Source organism: the organism of the source record quoted next, unplaced genomic scaffold (assembly GCF_019419815.1).
Source record: "Pyrus x bretschneideri cultivar Hongxiangsu unplaced genomic scaffold, Pyrus_bretschneideri_v1 Contig40, whole genome shotgun sequence".
NCBI classification, from domain to species: domain Eukaryota; kingdom Viridiplantae; phylum Streptophyta; class Magnoliopsida; order Rosales; family Rosaceae; genus Pyrus; species Pyrus x bretschneideri.
Window position 1 is genome coordinate 4,273,520 of NW_025999724.1, and position 17,143 is coordinate 4,290,662.

Sequence of the window (17,143 nt, forward strand, 5' to 3'; positions counted from 1 at the left end):
TTTTCAACACTCCCCCTTGGATGCCCACATATCAACATGAGTTGCCTCGTTAAAACCTTACTTGGAAAAACCCAGTGGGAAAAAACTATAGCGAAGGAAAAATAGTACAACTTTCCTGGATCGTTGATAGTGTCAAGTATGCTTATGTTGCCTCGTTAAAACCTTGATAGGAAAAAACCAGTGGGAAAAATCTTAATCGAAGGAAAAAGAGTACAACAAGCATGTATCATGGATGCTCCCCCTGATATGTATCTCCCCCTGATTCCGCATTCTCCAAATTTAGCTGTTTGGTAAATCGACATAATCTGATGCCTTTCACTAACTTCTTAAATGTGCACTTTGGTAGAGATTTGGTGAACAAGTCTGCCAGATTTTCATTTGAACGGATTTGTCTGACTTCAATAACTTTAGCCTTCTGAAGCTCATGAGCACTGAAAAACTTTGGAGATATGTGTTTAGTCTTATCGCTCTTGATGAATCCTTCCTTCATTTGGGCAACGCATGCTGCATTATCTTCATGGATGACAGTTGGATTGTCTGTCTTCGAAGTTAGACCACATGTATTCCGGATATGATGGATCATTGATCTTAACCAAGAACATTCACGACTTGCTTCATGTAAAGCAAGTATTTTTGAATGATTTGAAGATGTAGCAACTAATGTTTGCTTGGTTGAGCGCCATAAGATTGCTGTAACTCCATTCTTAAACACATATCCAATTTGTGAACGGGCTTTATGAGGATCAGAGAGGAAGCCAGCATCGGCATATCCAACAAGGACCTGGTCATCTGTGGAGTTCTTTGAGTAGAAGAGACCCATGTTTGTTGTCCCACGAAGGTATCGCAATACAACTTTGATACCCTTCCAATGACGAATTGTTGGAGCAGAGCTATACCTTACTAACAAGTTAACTAAAAAAGCTATATCTGGTCTAGTACATTGTGCTAAATACAACAAAGCACCTACTGCACTCAGATATGGTACTTCTGGACCAAGGACCAGCTCATCATCTTCTTTTGGACGAAATGGATCTTTCTTAATGTCCAAAGAACGAACGACCATTGACGTGCTTAGTAGATAAGTCTTGTCCATACCAAATCGCTTCAGAATTTTTTCAATGTAAGCTGATTGGTGTACCAAAATTCCACTGGCACAATGCTCGATCTGTAGGCCGAGACAATATTTTGTTTTTCCAAGGTCTTTCATTTCAAATTCGCTTTTCAGATATTCAACAGTTTTATTGAGCTCTTCAGGAGTCCCAACTAGATTCATATCATCAATATATACTGCCACTATAGCGAATCCAGAATTGGATTTCTTAATGAACACACAAGGGCAAATAACATTGTTGATATACCCTTCTTTGATCAAATACTCACTGAGAGGATTATACCACATTCGTCCATATTGTTTCAGACCATACAATGATCGCCTTAATTTGATCGAGAGCATACCTCGTGGTTTATTACTTGTTTCAGGCAACTTAAGTCCTTCTGAGACTTTCATATAAATGTCAGTATCAAATTCTCTATATAGATACGCAGTGATGACATCCATAAGTCGCATGTCAAGTCTTTCTGAAACCACTAAACTTATTAAGTAATGAAACGTAATTGCGTCCATTACAGGAGAGTATGTCTCCTCATAATCAATTCCAGGTCTTTGAGAAAAACCTTGTGCAACGAGTCGAGCTTTGTATCTTGCGATCTCATTTTTATCATTTCGTTTCCTTTTGAATACCCATTTGTAACCCACGGGGTTTACATTAGGTGGGGTTTGGACTACTGGTCCAAAAACATTCCGCCTTTCCAAGGAATTTAATTCTACCTGGATTGCATCTTTCCACTTAGGCCAATCATGTCTCTGTTTGCATTCATCAACAGAGCGGGGCTCAATATCATCACTTAAGATGATTTCAGTGGCTACTGCGAATGCAAACATATCATCGATGATTATTTCATTCTGATCCCACAATTCATTTGTACATGCATAATTTATGGAGATTTCTTTGCTTTCATGTACTTCTGTCTCTTCAGGGACATATGTCTCATTAAGGACATTTTCTTTTTCTAGAAGTCCAGAATCATGAATTGTGGATGTATCATTCATTTTCTCTTCTTGAATGACTTCATTTGGATTCAGTTGTGCCTTTGACTTTCTCTTTCGAGAGGCTGAATCTTTTGAACCTGGGGGTCTACCACGCTTTAGGCATGCACCAGATGAATCATTCGCTGCCACTTTATTTTGTCCAACAGGGACATCAATTCTTGCACATGCATTTGCAGCTGGTATATGTGATTTTATCACTTTCATAGCATCATTAAATGCATCTGGCATTTGATTGGCAATGCTTTGAAGATGAACGATCCTTCTCACTTCATTTTCACATTGAATGCTGCGAGAATCAAAATGAGACAAGGTGAGAACAACCTATGTCAGCTCTTTCCGTTCTTCTGGAACGGTCTTTTCTCCCCCTAACGACTGGAAAATTGTCTCATCAAAGTGACAATCAGCAAAACGAGCTGTAAACATATCACCTGTCAAGGGTTTCAAATATCTAATGATAGATGGTGAATCAAAACCCAAGTAAATTCCCAGTCTACACTGAGGTCCTATTTTAGTGCGTTGCAGCGGTGCAATAGGCACATAAATAGCACAACCAAAAACTCGTAAATGGGAAATGTTTAGCTGATTTCCAAACACGAGTTGTACTGAAGAGTATTGATGGTTGGCTATAGGTCTCAATCGAACCAATGATGCAACATGTAAGATGGCATGTCCCCATGCAGAGACTGGTAATTGGGTTTTCATAAGCAAAGTGCAAGCTATTAACTGAAGCTGCTTGATCAATGTTTCTGCTAAACCATTTTGAGTATGGACATGAGGAACAGGGTGTTCAACATCAATGCCCAATATCATACAATAATCATCAAAAGTTTGAGACGTAAATTCACCAACATTATCAAGTCGGATTGACTTGATGGAATAATCTGGAAACTGTACTCGTAACTTAATTATCTGAGTAAGAAGTCTCACAATGGCTACATTCCGAGTAGACAAGAGACAAACATGTGACCATCGGGTAGATGCATCAACCAAAACCATAAAATATCGAAATGGTCCACATGATGGTTGAATAGGCCCACAAATATCCCCTTTGAATTCTTTGCAGAAATGATGGGGATTCAGCATCAACCTTTAGTTGAGATGGTCTAATTACCAACTTTCTTTGTGAACAAGCTTTGCAAAGGTTATCATTTAAGGCAGCAATGTGTCTGCTCACTAATGGATGTCCATTAGAGTTGGTAATGATCCGACGCATCATGGTAGATCCTGGATGACCCAGACGGTCATGCCAAAGCATGTAAACCTTTGAATCAATGAACTTCTGGTTCATGACAGTATGTGATTCAATTGTCCTTATGTATGTATAATACAATCCACTCGACATACCACGTAACTTCTCCAATATACGCTTCTGGGTATCATTGGAGGTAATGCATAAATACTCCACATTTTCTGCACTTTTTGTTTCAATGTGATATCCATTTAGACGTATGTCTTTGAAACTCAACAAATTTTGAGTAGATCGAGTAGCATACAATGCATTCTATATGGACAATATTGTTCCATTTGGTAACATAATCTGGACTTTCCCTGAACCTTGAATTACATCTGAACGTCCTGATATTGTTGTTACCCCTACTCTTGTAGGTATTAAGCTTAAGAAATACTTTCGATCACGAAGTATTGTATGTGTAGTTGCACTGTCTGCAAGACAAATATCTCCGCTATTTCTCATGTTCTGAGAATAACCACAATTTTTATCCATGCTCTCTAAGTAAGAGAATCAGAATAAAAAGCAAGTTATAACAAGAAAATTTACATGCCACTTTTATTGAATCTGAAAATACTACAAGTTCAGCATAATAAAAGTACATTAATGATTCAATCAGACCGGTATACTTCATTTCCCCTTTTCACAATAAAGTCTGAAACATCTAGATGAGTTGTGTTCAACTGCCCTGATAAGTCAAACACTGGATTAGGTATATCCATTGATCTAGCCTGGTCGAGAAAGTTGGTCTCGACACCCTTCTCCTTGAGGGAGGCTTGATACAGATCCATTAGATGTTTTGGGGTACGACAAGTACGCGCCCAATGCCCATTGCCACCACACTTATGGCAGGCTCCTTCAGAGTTTCTAGGAGCATTGTTCATATGAGCTTTGTCTTTGTGGCGATTCGCATTTTTGAAGCTCGAGCCTGAATTATTCCTGGGAACTTGGTTATGAAACTGAACTCCATGGTTATTGCCTTTCCTATTCCATCGAACTCGCTTGTGGCCACGTCCTCGTTTATGATTATCATCACCAGAGGATGTGGCGTTCACTTCGAGGGAAGCAGCATTCACTTCTAAGAATGGTGCAGATCCAGTAGGTCGGTAATGATGGTTTTTCATCAGGAGCTCATCATTCTGTTCGGCTACTAAGAGCACAGATATCAGCTGGTTGTACTCAGTGTAGCCTCGCGCTCTATACTGCTGTTGCAGGAGCACGTTGGAGGCATGAAATGTGCTGAGAGTCTTTTCCAGCATATGCTCCTCAGTAATAATATCCCCACAGAGCTTCATCTGAGAGGTAATTCTGAACAATGCAGAATTGTATTCTGCCACTGACTTGAAGTCTTGGATCCTCAGATGAGTCCACTCATAGCGGGCCCTTGGCAGAATCACCGTTGTCTGGTGATTGTATCTATTTCTCAAGGCATTCCAGCGAGCTAACGGATCTTCAACCGTTAAGTACTCGCTCTTTAGCGCCTCATCAAGATGGCGGCGAATGAAAATCATGGCCTTTGCCCGATCTTGAGAGGATGAGTTGCTCTCTTCCCTAATGGTATCTCCAAGATTTCCTGCTTCCAGATGGATCTTGGTATCCAGTACTCAGGTCAGTTAATTCTTCCCGGTAATATCCAGGGCAGCAAATTCAAGCTTCGTCAAGTTCGCCATTTTCTTTTCTGAAAGAAAATGAGATGTGTAAGAACTTGCAATAATATGTATTTCTGGAGGAATATGATGTTAGAACTTTTGGTTCTTACAAATTTTTCATTTTGATCTTCAAGCCAAAATGATAAGCACTCGAAACTTTTGGCTCGAGATTTTCAGGGTGAATGAGAAGGGCGATTGTACCGCACCATTCTTATTGAAATAATGTAATATAGAATGGGCGATTATTCCACACCACTCAAGTAACAGGAAAATTAAATATGCAGAGCAGTGTGAGCGATTATACCGCACCACCTAAAATTGCAATAAAATTAAACAGCAGGTAAATTTATAAGCAGGGTAGGGTGGGCGATTATACCGCTCCACCTAAAATTTGCAGTAAAATTAAATCTGCAGTCCAAGATAGGCGATGATACAGCACCGTCTTGGATCGCAGTAAGAATAAATTTGCAGTTCAAGATGGGCGATTGTACCGCACCATCTTGGATTGCAATAGAATTAACATAAATAAATACTGGGTTAATAATCAATCTCTACACCAAACAAGTAATCAAAGATGTATGTAACCGTTAGTTGGAGGACTAAAAGCAGGCATGGAGCAAACAATTCATCGCGATGGTATACGACGCAGTTGAGGCAGAGGAAGAAGATGAATAGTAAAAACCTTAAAGGAAACATTTTTTCTTTCTTTCGTTCGTTTGGCGAAGAGATATGAGAGAATAATTATATTTAGAGACTCGTGCTGATAACGTGTTATAAAAGGGTTAAAGTTTGAGAGATAACCTTTTTAGTGTTAGGTGCAAGGTAGATGTAAAATGCCACACAAAAACTATAACACAAGAGGATAACAAATAAAAGTAGAGAAAATAGATGATGTTACTGATATTTTTCTCTCGTTAACTTCTTCTTTCTTTTCCTTGTAACTTAAAAACATGCGGAGTGCTCTATTTATAGAGCAACTCCAAACTGATGCAGTTAATGCATCTTGAATTTTATGACACTTCGTCTGACTATACAATTTCACATTTAACTTTCACTTTGCATGGGCATTGAAAATTTCTGCCCATGCTGAAGACTTTTGCTAACATACTGTGTGGGCATTCATTGCCATCAGACATCAGACTTTTCAACAGAATGGGAATTTGTACCTATTTATAAATTTTGAGAATTCCTAATTTGCGAGTAGAATTTTTATAGTTATTTACTAAAATTATTTACTGTGTGATTAATTTTTTTGTATTTTATTCGTTATTTTATGTTAACCATACACTATGCTTAAAAGATGAATATAATATATCAGTACATAAAAAATAATAATTAGATTATACATAGGCCCATACGGAATATGAAGAGAAAGCAATAAATTGCATATATAAAAATGTTTAAGAATATTTAAAAACTTATAAAATATAAGAATTTTCGAACTTTCTTATGAAATTTCAAGTTTGATTCTAAAATTTTAGAAGGAAAATTGAAAGCCTTGTTTGCAATTCGATCCGTCAATAAATACCCTTAAAAGAAAGGATGCAGGATTCGGGTCAAATAAAACAAAAAGATGGAGGACCAAAGTGAAGAACCACAAAATTGAGCGGGTACATTTGTAATTGAAATATTCAATAGTCCCACTTTAAGACATCTCTCCTCCATCAGGATTAGGGTTTAGTGGTTCTTTGTTTTTTCAGCGATTCAGAGTGAGAAAGGTGTGCGAGAGAAAAATGTCGAAGAAGAACGATCTAGCTCGTAGAAAAAGGCAGCATGAATTCGAACTCAAAAGTAATCCCCCTCTCTCTCTCTCACTCTGTCTCTCTCTAATTCCTATATATAATTGTTGTGTATATATATTCAAATTTTCTCTGTAATTTAATTAGGGGAGAAAGAAGAAAGGGAAAAGAAGGCAAAGAAGCTTCAGGCAAAGAAGAGCAAGATGAAAGTGAGTTTTTCCCTCTCTGTATAATCTGTTGGGTTTTTTTTGTTGAACTATTAGCTACTTTTGGTTTATTGGGTTTATGAAAAATACTAACTTTGAAATCGGAAATTGTTCAAATTTACTCGGTTTTTCATTAATTTGTAGGTAGGAGACTAATTAGAGTTCCCCAGCAGAACAATATTAGAGTTGGGTTGTTTAAATTTTTAACGAATGTTTGTGAATTCAACTTTCCCTGTATTGTATTATAGACTTACAGTCATTTTTGGAACAAAGATTTATCGTTTCTTTTTTTTAAGTAAACCTTCGCGGAGAGTTTGTTTTTAACTAAATTATGTACAACAGGTTGATGGTAATGAGAAGAAAACGAAGGGTGGAGGTTTTAAAGTAGGCAAGAAAAAGTTCAAGACCAAAATGACGGCGCTGAATAAGGCTAAAGCCGCCCAAGCAATGGAGGTTGACAAATGAGGTTCAGTCGCAATGGTTATCTGTGTATGTTAAGAAGTATTGAAAGAAATGGTTATGAATTTGCCTTTTTGATATTTATTTTAGGTTTCTCTGATGTTGTTGGTCATTGTCACAATTTTGCTCCTTTGATTACGAGTACAATGTCGAATTTTAGTTGGAAAATTCGTATTGTTAGACAATGCCACAACATTGTTCTTACCCTGTTTCCAGTGTGTTTGTGGCTTAATTAATAGTTAGAATGCTGACGATGATAGAGCAAAGACATTAAATGTCTTATGACATATGGCTTGTATGTTGTAAAAGTGAAGATTGTGATTTAGTATCTTAATTCTTTTTGATCTTGCTAAGAACCCAGTTCAAAATCAATGTTTTAAATTAGAATACTTTTGCACAGGCTTCCCATGCATATCCCCAAGAAAGATAATTGGACTGGAATGTTTTATAGATAGTTACCAGACATACTGTATAAGGAATTGTTGTGAGACGAGCATGAAAAGAAGAAAGGGAGGTTATATCAGGACTTGTTGGGTAGAAGTGTGTGAAAGGAATAAAGGAGGTTCAGTGAGATGCATGGTGTAGGCTGATTAGGGTCGTGACACAGTTTAGCAAAAGCTTTGGATTGTGATGAAACTATATATTCAACAATGTTTTACTAGTCAAGAATCTTGTGTCCAATGTATATTTATGAACTAAAAAAGGTCAGATCAACTAGGAGTGGAAAATCGAGTGATCACAAGAACAATAAACCCAAGTTGGTTGTGATTTCGATTCTGCGATAGTGGAGAATATACAACAAACTGTTGTTTTATAATGTTGATCTCGTCTGAAGGGCATAGTGATGGACAATTCAATCAACTGTTATAGGCAATATGTGATGTTTGTTAGAAATAGTAGCAAACATTTGAGTCAGGTACTGATTCACATTAATTTGCTCATTGTAACTGTTGATTAACCTGTGGTTTACAGCCTGATTTTGAACAGCTTCTTTGAATGGTTCAGCCATCAACCAATTTACTCTTCTTGCAGAAGCTTCTGTGTAACTTCTTTGAAGGTATTTTTCTTAAAATTATCTTTGGGTGTCACTTTCAAATCCGACTCTTAGAATTTAAGTGCTCAAAAGTATGTAGTTCTTGGTAATTCTCTAATGATTTAGGTCGATTTATGATAAGGTGATTCCTTCTATCGAGTAGCAAAGAGGCAAAGTGTATTCTTTATGCTAATACTTTGACAATTGCCTCAACAAAGATCATATAGCAAGATACAGGTTCTGTGCCCTTAATGGAAGATTGGCACATCTTCCGTTTTGGGCGGTGGCTTTAAGTTTTCAATTATCAAGAGTAGTGGAGGGCATGGATTTGGGTAGGTCTGAGTATTGAGGAACCTGGAGGGTATGTGTTTAGGACACCAACAATTTTAGGGCACATTGGGAAACTGAGCAGCCTCATCTTGTAGAGTTCTGGGGTCTGACCTCTTCTACTTCTAAAAACATTTCTTATCGATATGAATAGTTGAAGAGAATTTCTAGTGTGCATTGGTGTATGATATTCATTGGAATCCTTGGCCGCGCATCCAATTCTTCATTCATCCAGTGCATGTCATACAAGATCAGTAGAATTTAGGATCAGAATATTTTATGCAAGATTTGCACTTGAGGTCTCTCGTTCATTTTCTCTTTTTCTCGGTGTCGCCAGTTTAAAAAAAAAAAAAAAAAAAAAAAATATATATATATATATATATATATATATATATATATATATATATTTGGGAAAGGAATCTCATACTTAATAACTTATATCCAAGTGTTTTAGCTCTATTTTGGTACTGTGGTGATTCTGAAAAAAAAGTGGCTATCAAAAAAAGTTTGGAGCTTTTTTATGTTTGGTAAACATTCAGCTTTAGTTTTTTTTCACAGTTTTGGGTGAAAAAAAAAAAGCCAAAAACACAAAGATGCAAAACCGAGTTTTGAAAAACTAGTTTTTTTTCACATCTGTTTTATATAAAAGTTTATCAAACATTATAATAGTGCTTTTTTTTTTGAAAAAAAAAAAAGCATTTTTACAAAAAAGTTTACCAAACACTTTCTTGTTTTATTTCACAGCTTTTTTATTTCACAGCATAGCAGAAGCGATTCTTTTTTAAAGCACAGCAATATCAAACCAGGCTTTATTCTCATGAAATAAAAACTACTAGTAAGGGCATTTTGGGAAACGTAAATTGTGCACCGACGGACTAGCTGCTCAGGTCACTTCATGATGGACATTTTCTCCATAACAATCATGACCTTTAGATGCTTTTTAAACTATTGATTGTGATCGACTCATACTCAATTTTTATCTCACTTGTAATATTTATATTTTAAAAAAAAATTTAAATTCGATACTGTTTTAAAATATATAAAAGATTTGTGTTATGGCTAACTCGAAATCTTTTGTTTTATTTTTATTTTTTTAAGATTAGGTAATTTTCCTCTTTCATTTGACCATTTGGGATAGTAATCTTCTTGTTGTTGTGTAAATATAGAAACTAGCTAAGAAATAAAAGGATATGGTCACCAATAATTAGCAAGTACAACTTCCTAGTCAAAGGCTCAAAACCAACATTTGTTTAATTCTTTTAAATACTTACACAAATAATTCCTTTTGTTGTATTTGTTTCTTTTAAATTCAGCAAATATGTACAAGTTATTGTTCAACAACTATAGGTTGAGGGTATCTCCACCAACCAACATAATCTTTGCTTTTTACCTCTTAAGATCATTGTCCTTCTCAAATATTCCTCATCTCTTTTCAATTGGAAGAAAGGATGATGTTCAAGGAAAGTGACTTATAATTTTTGAAATTGGACCATCCTATTAATAAAACTAATTCTATATCCCCTATGGTATGAAATGTGAGAGAAGATCGAGTGGTTGATATCTTCAGTCTTAAAAACTGGTATAGTTTGAAACGAATAACTATCGAGCATTCGAATCCCTAGCTTAGTAGAAGCTACAAGAATTGTAGCATGTCGGAAAACCAATCTACGTTGGAGAACGATCAATCTTGCTAATCCCTTTCAAAAGGGAATTTTTTTTTTTTTCCTCACAATTCGCAATCCAAATCTTTACTCTTGAACATTTCTTTGGTTGGATATTTAGATGCTACTTTCATGTTTGAGAGGGACATTTTTCTATCCATGTCCACCGCCAAGTTATTGGTGTTGTTCATCGTCTTGCCCGCTATTCTTTTCATGTTGTTAGTTTTTGCTCTTGGTTTGAGGAACTTCCTAACTGTATTTCCAATTTGTTATTTGAGGGTTGTGATAGCTAGTATTTTGATGTAATGTTCTTTCCTCTTCAATAAAATCTATCGTTTCTTACAGTACACTAAAAAATGCTATTTTCTTAATTTGCTAAACGATATTTTAAACTACTCCAATCTACCATAAGAAGAAGTAGATATAAGTGCCAAAGAGCAAGCATGCACATTAATCTAACTAATTGGTTTAACCCATGTTTGCAAATGGTACTAAGATAAATTAACATTATTAGATTTTAAGAGTGTTGTTTTGGTGATCAAAGGGGAAAGCTAGATTGTATCAAATGACCTAGCAAATTATAAATTTCGAAATTGATGATTATTATTGAAAACGACACCCACAACCTTTGGCCCTCCATGATCGGCCAAAATCTTAATTGGAGAGGCCCCAAAACAAATAAAAAATTGTGGTAAAATATTGGAATTTTCTAAAATTGGGATCAAGGTACTTCCACTTTTGGACATGATCCCATGCTGGACCAAAATAAAGAGACCTCCAAAATTCTATATGCAACTTTCCAAAATTTCTCACTCTATTTTATTGGATGCATGAAGCATAGCAAATCTCTCTTCCCACATTATTCTAATTTCCAGATGGAAAATCAAATTCTTGATTTGAACTTCATGTTTGGTAGACTTGATGAGATTGGACCTTGGAATATGATTGGATTGGCTGGGATGAGTTACATAACTTATGCATGTGGTTGGGATACATAACCCATAATATTTTTCCTTATTTTGGAGTTGTAGCCAATCTCATCCGTGTTACAATTTTTTTTTCTCACCAAACATTGGTTGGGCTACAAGTCCAATTTAATTGGAAATAACTCATCCCATCTTGCCCACCAAACGGGTCCTTCGAGTGCCTTTTTTTTTTTTTTTTTGAACAAAAGATATTATCTACAATAAAGGAAGGGGCCTCTCCCAAATTTAACTCAATTTGTCAATACTTTAATTGTTGGTCGATATTAGTTTATGTTTCTTATTGTTATTGATATCGTTTATTATATCGCACTGTCAACATAGAGAATTAAGTGTGGCCACGGAATTAGTGTGGTCGATATTAGTATTTTAATTCTTTAAAATACTTACACAAATAATTCCTTTTGTTCTATTTGTTTCTTTTAAATTCAGCAAATATGTACAAGTTATTGTTCAACAACTATAGGTTGAGGGTATCTCCACCAACCAACATAATCTTTGCTTTTTACCTCTTAAGGTCATTGTCCTTCTCAAATATTCCTCCTCTCTTTTCAATTGGAAGAATGGATGATGTTCAAGGAAAGTGGCTTATAATTTTTTGAAATTGGACCATCCTATTAATAAAACTAATTCTATATCCCCTATGGTATGAAATGTGAGAGATGACCGAGTGGTTGATATCTTCAGTCTTAAAAACCGGTATAATTTGAAATGAAGAACTATCGAGCATTCGAATCCCTAGCTTAATAGAAGCTACAAGAATTGTAGCATGTCGAAAAACCAATCTACTTTGGAAAATGATCAATCTTGCTAATCCCTTTCAAAAAGGATTTTTTTTATTTTTTTTTCTCACAATTCGCAATCCAAATCTTTACTCTTGAACATTTCTTTGGTTGGATATTTAAATGCTACTTTCATGTTTGAGAGGGACATTTTTCTATCCATGTCCACCGCCAAGTTATTGGGGTTGTTCATCACCTTGCTCGTTATTTTCTTTGTTGTTAGTTTTTACTCTTGGTTTGAGGAACTTCCTAACTGTATTTCTAATTTGTTATTTGAGGGTTTTGATAGCTAGTATTTTGATGTAATGTTCTTTCCTCTTCAATGAAATCTATTAGGGGTGGGTTCAAAAAACCGAAAACCGAAAAAAACCGACAACCGAACCGGACTGAGGCTGAAAAAAACCGAACCGCAAAAAAACCGAACCGAAATTGTCCAACCGAACCGAACCGAATCTGAACAGTTCGGTTTCGGTTTTTGAGGCTCGGAAACCGAACCGAACCGAACCGATATATATATATATATAATTTTTTTGAATATTTATAAATAGTTTAGTCATACAATCATAACAAAACAGAACCAGTTGCCAAGTTGGTTTTAATGAAACTTTACAAGCTGGAGGCATGGGTTTGAACCCTCATGCCTCCAGGATTTGTGAGGTTATTTTTAATTTTTTAATCTTTTTAACAAAACCCTTAAACCTTTATTGCATTTGATTTTGTTAGATTATTTTAAATATCATTTTAATTAGTATCTTTTCTTTTATTATTTCTATGTAGAAATGGCAAGTGGAAGTTCAAAAAAAGGTGATATGTTGCCCCCTAGGCCACCCAAGCGTTAGCAAGCAAATTGTCGTTGAAAAAGTACGTGGATCACTCTCATTGTGGGGCACTTGAAAGTTGAAATTTGGAATGTTTATTTTAGTCTTTTAGATGTGGAATACTTGAACTTTGATGTTTATTTTAAGTTTGGACTTTTGGAAGATTTAAACTTTGATGTTTATTTAACTTTGGACTTTGGAACACTTGATTATAATTAAACTTTGAATTGAATGTTTATTTTCATTGTCTTTGAGTTGAGACTATGATTAGATTAGAAATTTGGAATGCTTATTTTGAGTCTTGACGATTATGTTGAAATAGGACTTATTACAAAATGGATGCAAGTTGTTTTCATATACTTTTTTTAAGCTACTTGAGGAAAAAAGCAAAAAAAAAAAAAAAAAAAAAAACCAAACCGGGCCGAAACCGAACCGAATACAAACCGAACCGAACACAAACCGATAGAAAACCGAACCGAACCGAACAATAATTTCGGTTCGGTTTACGGTTTTCGCAAAAAACTGAACCAAACGGAACCGAACCCACCCCTAAAATCTATCGTTTCTTACAATACAATAAAAAATGCTACTTTCTTAATTGGCTATACGATATTTTAAACTATTCCAATCTATAATAAGAAGAAGCGGATATAAGTGCCAAAGAGCAACCATGCACATTAATCTAACTAATTGGTTTAACCTATGTTTGCAAATAGTACTAAGATACAAATTAACATTATTTATTTATTTATTTTTAATAGACGATATTATCTACACTTAGAGGGAGGGGGTGGGCTTGGTCTCACAATGGGCTAGCAATAATATGATTCAAATTTTCCTTCGACGAGAATCGAACCTAAGACCTTTTAATTATAAGTGAAGAGGAATACCACTAAACCATAATATTAAGTAACACAAATTAACATTATTAGATTTCAAGAGTGTTGTGTTTGGTGATAAAAGGGAAAAGCTAGATTGTATCAAATGACATAACAAATTATAAATTTCGAAAGTGATGATTATTATTGAAAACGACACCCATAACCTTTGGCCCTCCATAATTGGCCAAAATCTTAATTGAAGAGGCACCAAAACAAATAAAAAATTGTGGTAAAATATTGGAATTTTTCTTAAAAAATGAAGTTCAATCAACTTCCATTTTTGGACATGATCCCATTCTAGACCAAATAAAGAGACCTCCAAAATTCTATATGCAACTTTCCAAAATCTCACTCACTATATTTTATTGGACGCATGAAGCATTGCAAATCTCTCTTCCAACATTATTCTAATTTCCAGATGGAAAATCAAATCCTTGATTTGAATTTTTTGTTTAGTGTGCTGGATGAGATTGGGCCTTAGGAATATAATTAGATTGGCAGAGATGAGTTACATAACTCATGTGTGTGGTTGGATCACATAACCCATCATATCTTCCCTTATTTTGGATTTGTAGTCAATCTCGTCCGTGTTACAATTTTTCTCACCAAACATTAGTTGCGTTGAAAGTTCAATTTGATTGAAAATAACCTATCCCGCCTACCAAACGGGGCCTTAAAGTGCATTTCCCATATTTAACTCAATTTGTTAATCCCTTAATTGTTGTTCGATATTAGTTTATGTTGCTTAATGTTATTGATATGGCTTATTATATCGCATGGTCAACATAGAGAATTAGTGTGGATATATCCACGTTAAAGTTAGACAATCACTAATCTTGAAATTTAAGTTGTCATAAAATAAGCAATAACGCGTATCAAGTTTACATTTTTTCATAAAACATATATATAGAGATGGGTACATAGAGATATATATAGGTGCATTCTTGCTCAGCAATTTTTTTTTTGAACAAACGATATTAATCTACACTAAGAGAGCGAGGGAGTAGGTTAAGTCTCACAATAAGCTATCAATAATGTAATTCAAATTCGTTTTTGGCGAGTATTGAACCAAAGATCTCTTACTTACAAAATGAAGATGAATACCATTAAATCGTAGTAATAACTGGTTTCTTGCTCAGCATTTTACAAACTAACAAAGAAACATAATCCGAAAGTTTAATCGGCTAACCCAAAAGTTAAAACATTAGTGAATAAACCGACAATGTATATGAACTTATGAAGCCTTAACACACACACACACACACACACACACACATATTATGCAGAAACCTTCCAGGCTACACACACACACACACATATTATGCAGAAACCTTCAAGGCTTCAACGTACATAAACTTTACAGGAAGGGTCTCCAGCCTGCACTGTCCTACATGTATAGGTTTGTGCCATCAGTAGTCCTGTGTAGATATTTTCTCCTTGGTTGCATGGGCCACCGTCGGGCATGGAAAGTGGTGAGGTGAGAGAGATGAGCCTCACACATGCAAATTCGCCCTCTACACGGCCGGGACCCAACCCATTTTCTGTGAGGTCACCTTTGTACTTGGTCTTTTAATACGTCTCACGCGCTGGCCCCAAAGATTGGTGATGCATATGATATAATGCACTAGTTGAGACTTTTAAGATTGGATGAGTTTCACGTCAAAATCATAACTAAATCGATTATACAGTATTAAATTTTTTATTCGGTTTGATTTTGACAAAGGTTTTTAAGAAAATCAAACCGAACCAAACTAAATTAATGTTGAATGTTTTTGTTCTAGAGGATTAGGTCTAAACTCAATTATTTCTTCAGTTTCATATTTTTAGCATTTTAGAGGAATTACAACAATTAAAATATGACGAAATTGTAGTAATGATCTCTTAACTTTAACCCAATTGGAGTAATGGTGCCTCAACTAAAAATTCATGTCTAGTAGTCCCTTAATTCATTAAAACGTGTAGTTATGATCATTTTTGTCAACTCTGTTAGAACTTTCATCAAAATGTCACGTGCCACGAACATGAGGTTGTATCAATGGGCAAACATGGAAAACCAAATGAAAAAAATTATAGCAATGGTCCCTCAACTTTAATCCAATTGGAGCAATTGTCCCTCAACTTTAACCCAATTGTAGCAATGATCCTTCCAACATGAGTCATTTTCATGGAATTCTAACAGAGTGGGTGAAAATAATCATAGATGCACATTTTGATGAGTTAAGGGACCGATGATCATGAATTTTTAGTTGAAGAACCATTGCTAAAATTAGGTTAAAATTGATGAACCATTGCTACAATTTTCTCTTAAATTATCATTATTTGTTACCTATATTTTCATTTTTAGTACACCAAATTCATGGTACATGTCATTAAAATTCAAAATTTATAGGCAATTTGATAACAATTTTGTTTTCAATTTTTAGTTTTAAATTTTTTTAATTGATAATTGAAAACTGTTTGATAACTGAAATATAAATACTGAAAACAAGGGTTATCAATACGCCTCTTGGTAATAAATATAGTTACAACTCAAAAATCAACAACTTCAATATTTCATCAATCATCAGATTCAACATCCTTACCTAGTTATTAGCCAATAAGAAATTACTTGTGTAAAGAAATACATATAAGTAATAATAAGGAATTGATTTTCAAACACGATTTTTCGTCACGCCTATCTTTATTTGTGGTTATTAAACTAAAACAATGAGCATGATTAAACGAAGATGTAGAAAATCATTTTTTTTATACTAATATGTTAGTGGTCGGTCTGATTCGATTTAGGTCAGTTTTTACTTTTCACAAATGAATTCATTACGATTCTACATAATTTTAAACCGTAACCCTTTTTTTTGGTTAAAACAAAACCAAAATAAACACAATTTACTCAAAAACTAAGTTGCGTGTAACATTTTCATGTATAAAAATTTTTATGTGCCGCCGTCATTTATCATTAAATTCTGGTCAATGTTATATAAAACTTCATATTATATGAAAGAAAAATGAAAACCACACGCCTCCTTGTATACCTCCTTTAATTTTTGCCATCCAGTTGAAGTATGCAAGGAGAGAAAAATGTTAATGTGATTAGCATCTCTATATTCCGTAGTCACATTTATCCCCCACACACTAACTTGCGCGTTGGATAGACTTCCTCACAAACCCAACCTTTTCATACATATCCAAAATTAAAGAAAATCCCAGGAAAATAATAAATAATAAATCGGTATTATCCAAAGAAGAAGTGCTTTTTCTGTCAAGTTTTTG

At 34.9% G+C, this 17,143-nt stretch overlaps 1 protein-coding gene across 1 annotated transcript; it reads left to right on the top strand.

The window, feature by feature from the left end:
• Positions 1–6,617: 6,617 nt before the first annotated feature.
• Positions 6,618–7,725, top strand: LOC103934488. Its single transcript, XM_009344237.3, has 3 exons — positions 6,618–6,778; positions 6,874–6,935; positions 7,275–7,725. Exons 1-3 carry the CDS (start codon positions 6,721–6,723, stop codon positions 7,395–7,397), a joined length of 243 nt encoding a protein of 80 aa, XP_009342512.1. The 5' UTR covers positions 6,618–6,720; the 3' UTR covers positions 7,398–7,725.
• The last annotated feature ends 9,418 nt before the right edge of the window (positions 7,726–17,143 follow it).

Coding starts and splice junctions, on each gene's coding strand:
- LOC103934488 (XM_009344237.3), top strand. CDS start 6,721: ATGTCGAAGAAGAACGATCTAGCTCGTAGAAAAAGGCAGCATGAATTC. Junction 6,779..6,873: donor GCATGAATTCGAACTCAAAA/GTAATCCCCCTC, acceptor TAATTTAATTAG/GGGAGAAAGAAGAAAGGGAA. Junction 6,936..7,274: donor CAAAGAAGAGCAAGATGAAA/GTGAGTTTTTCC, acceptor TATGTACAACAG/GTTGATGGTAATGAGAAGAA.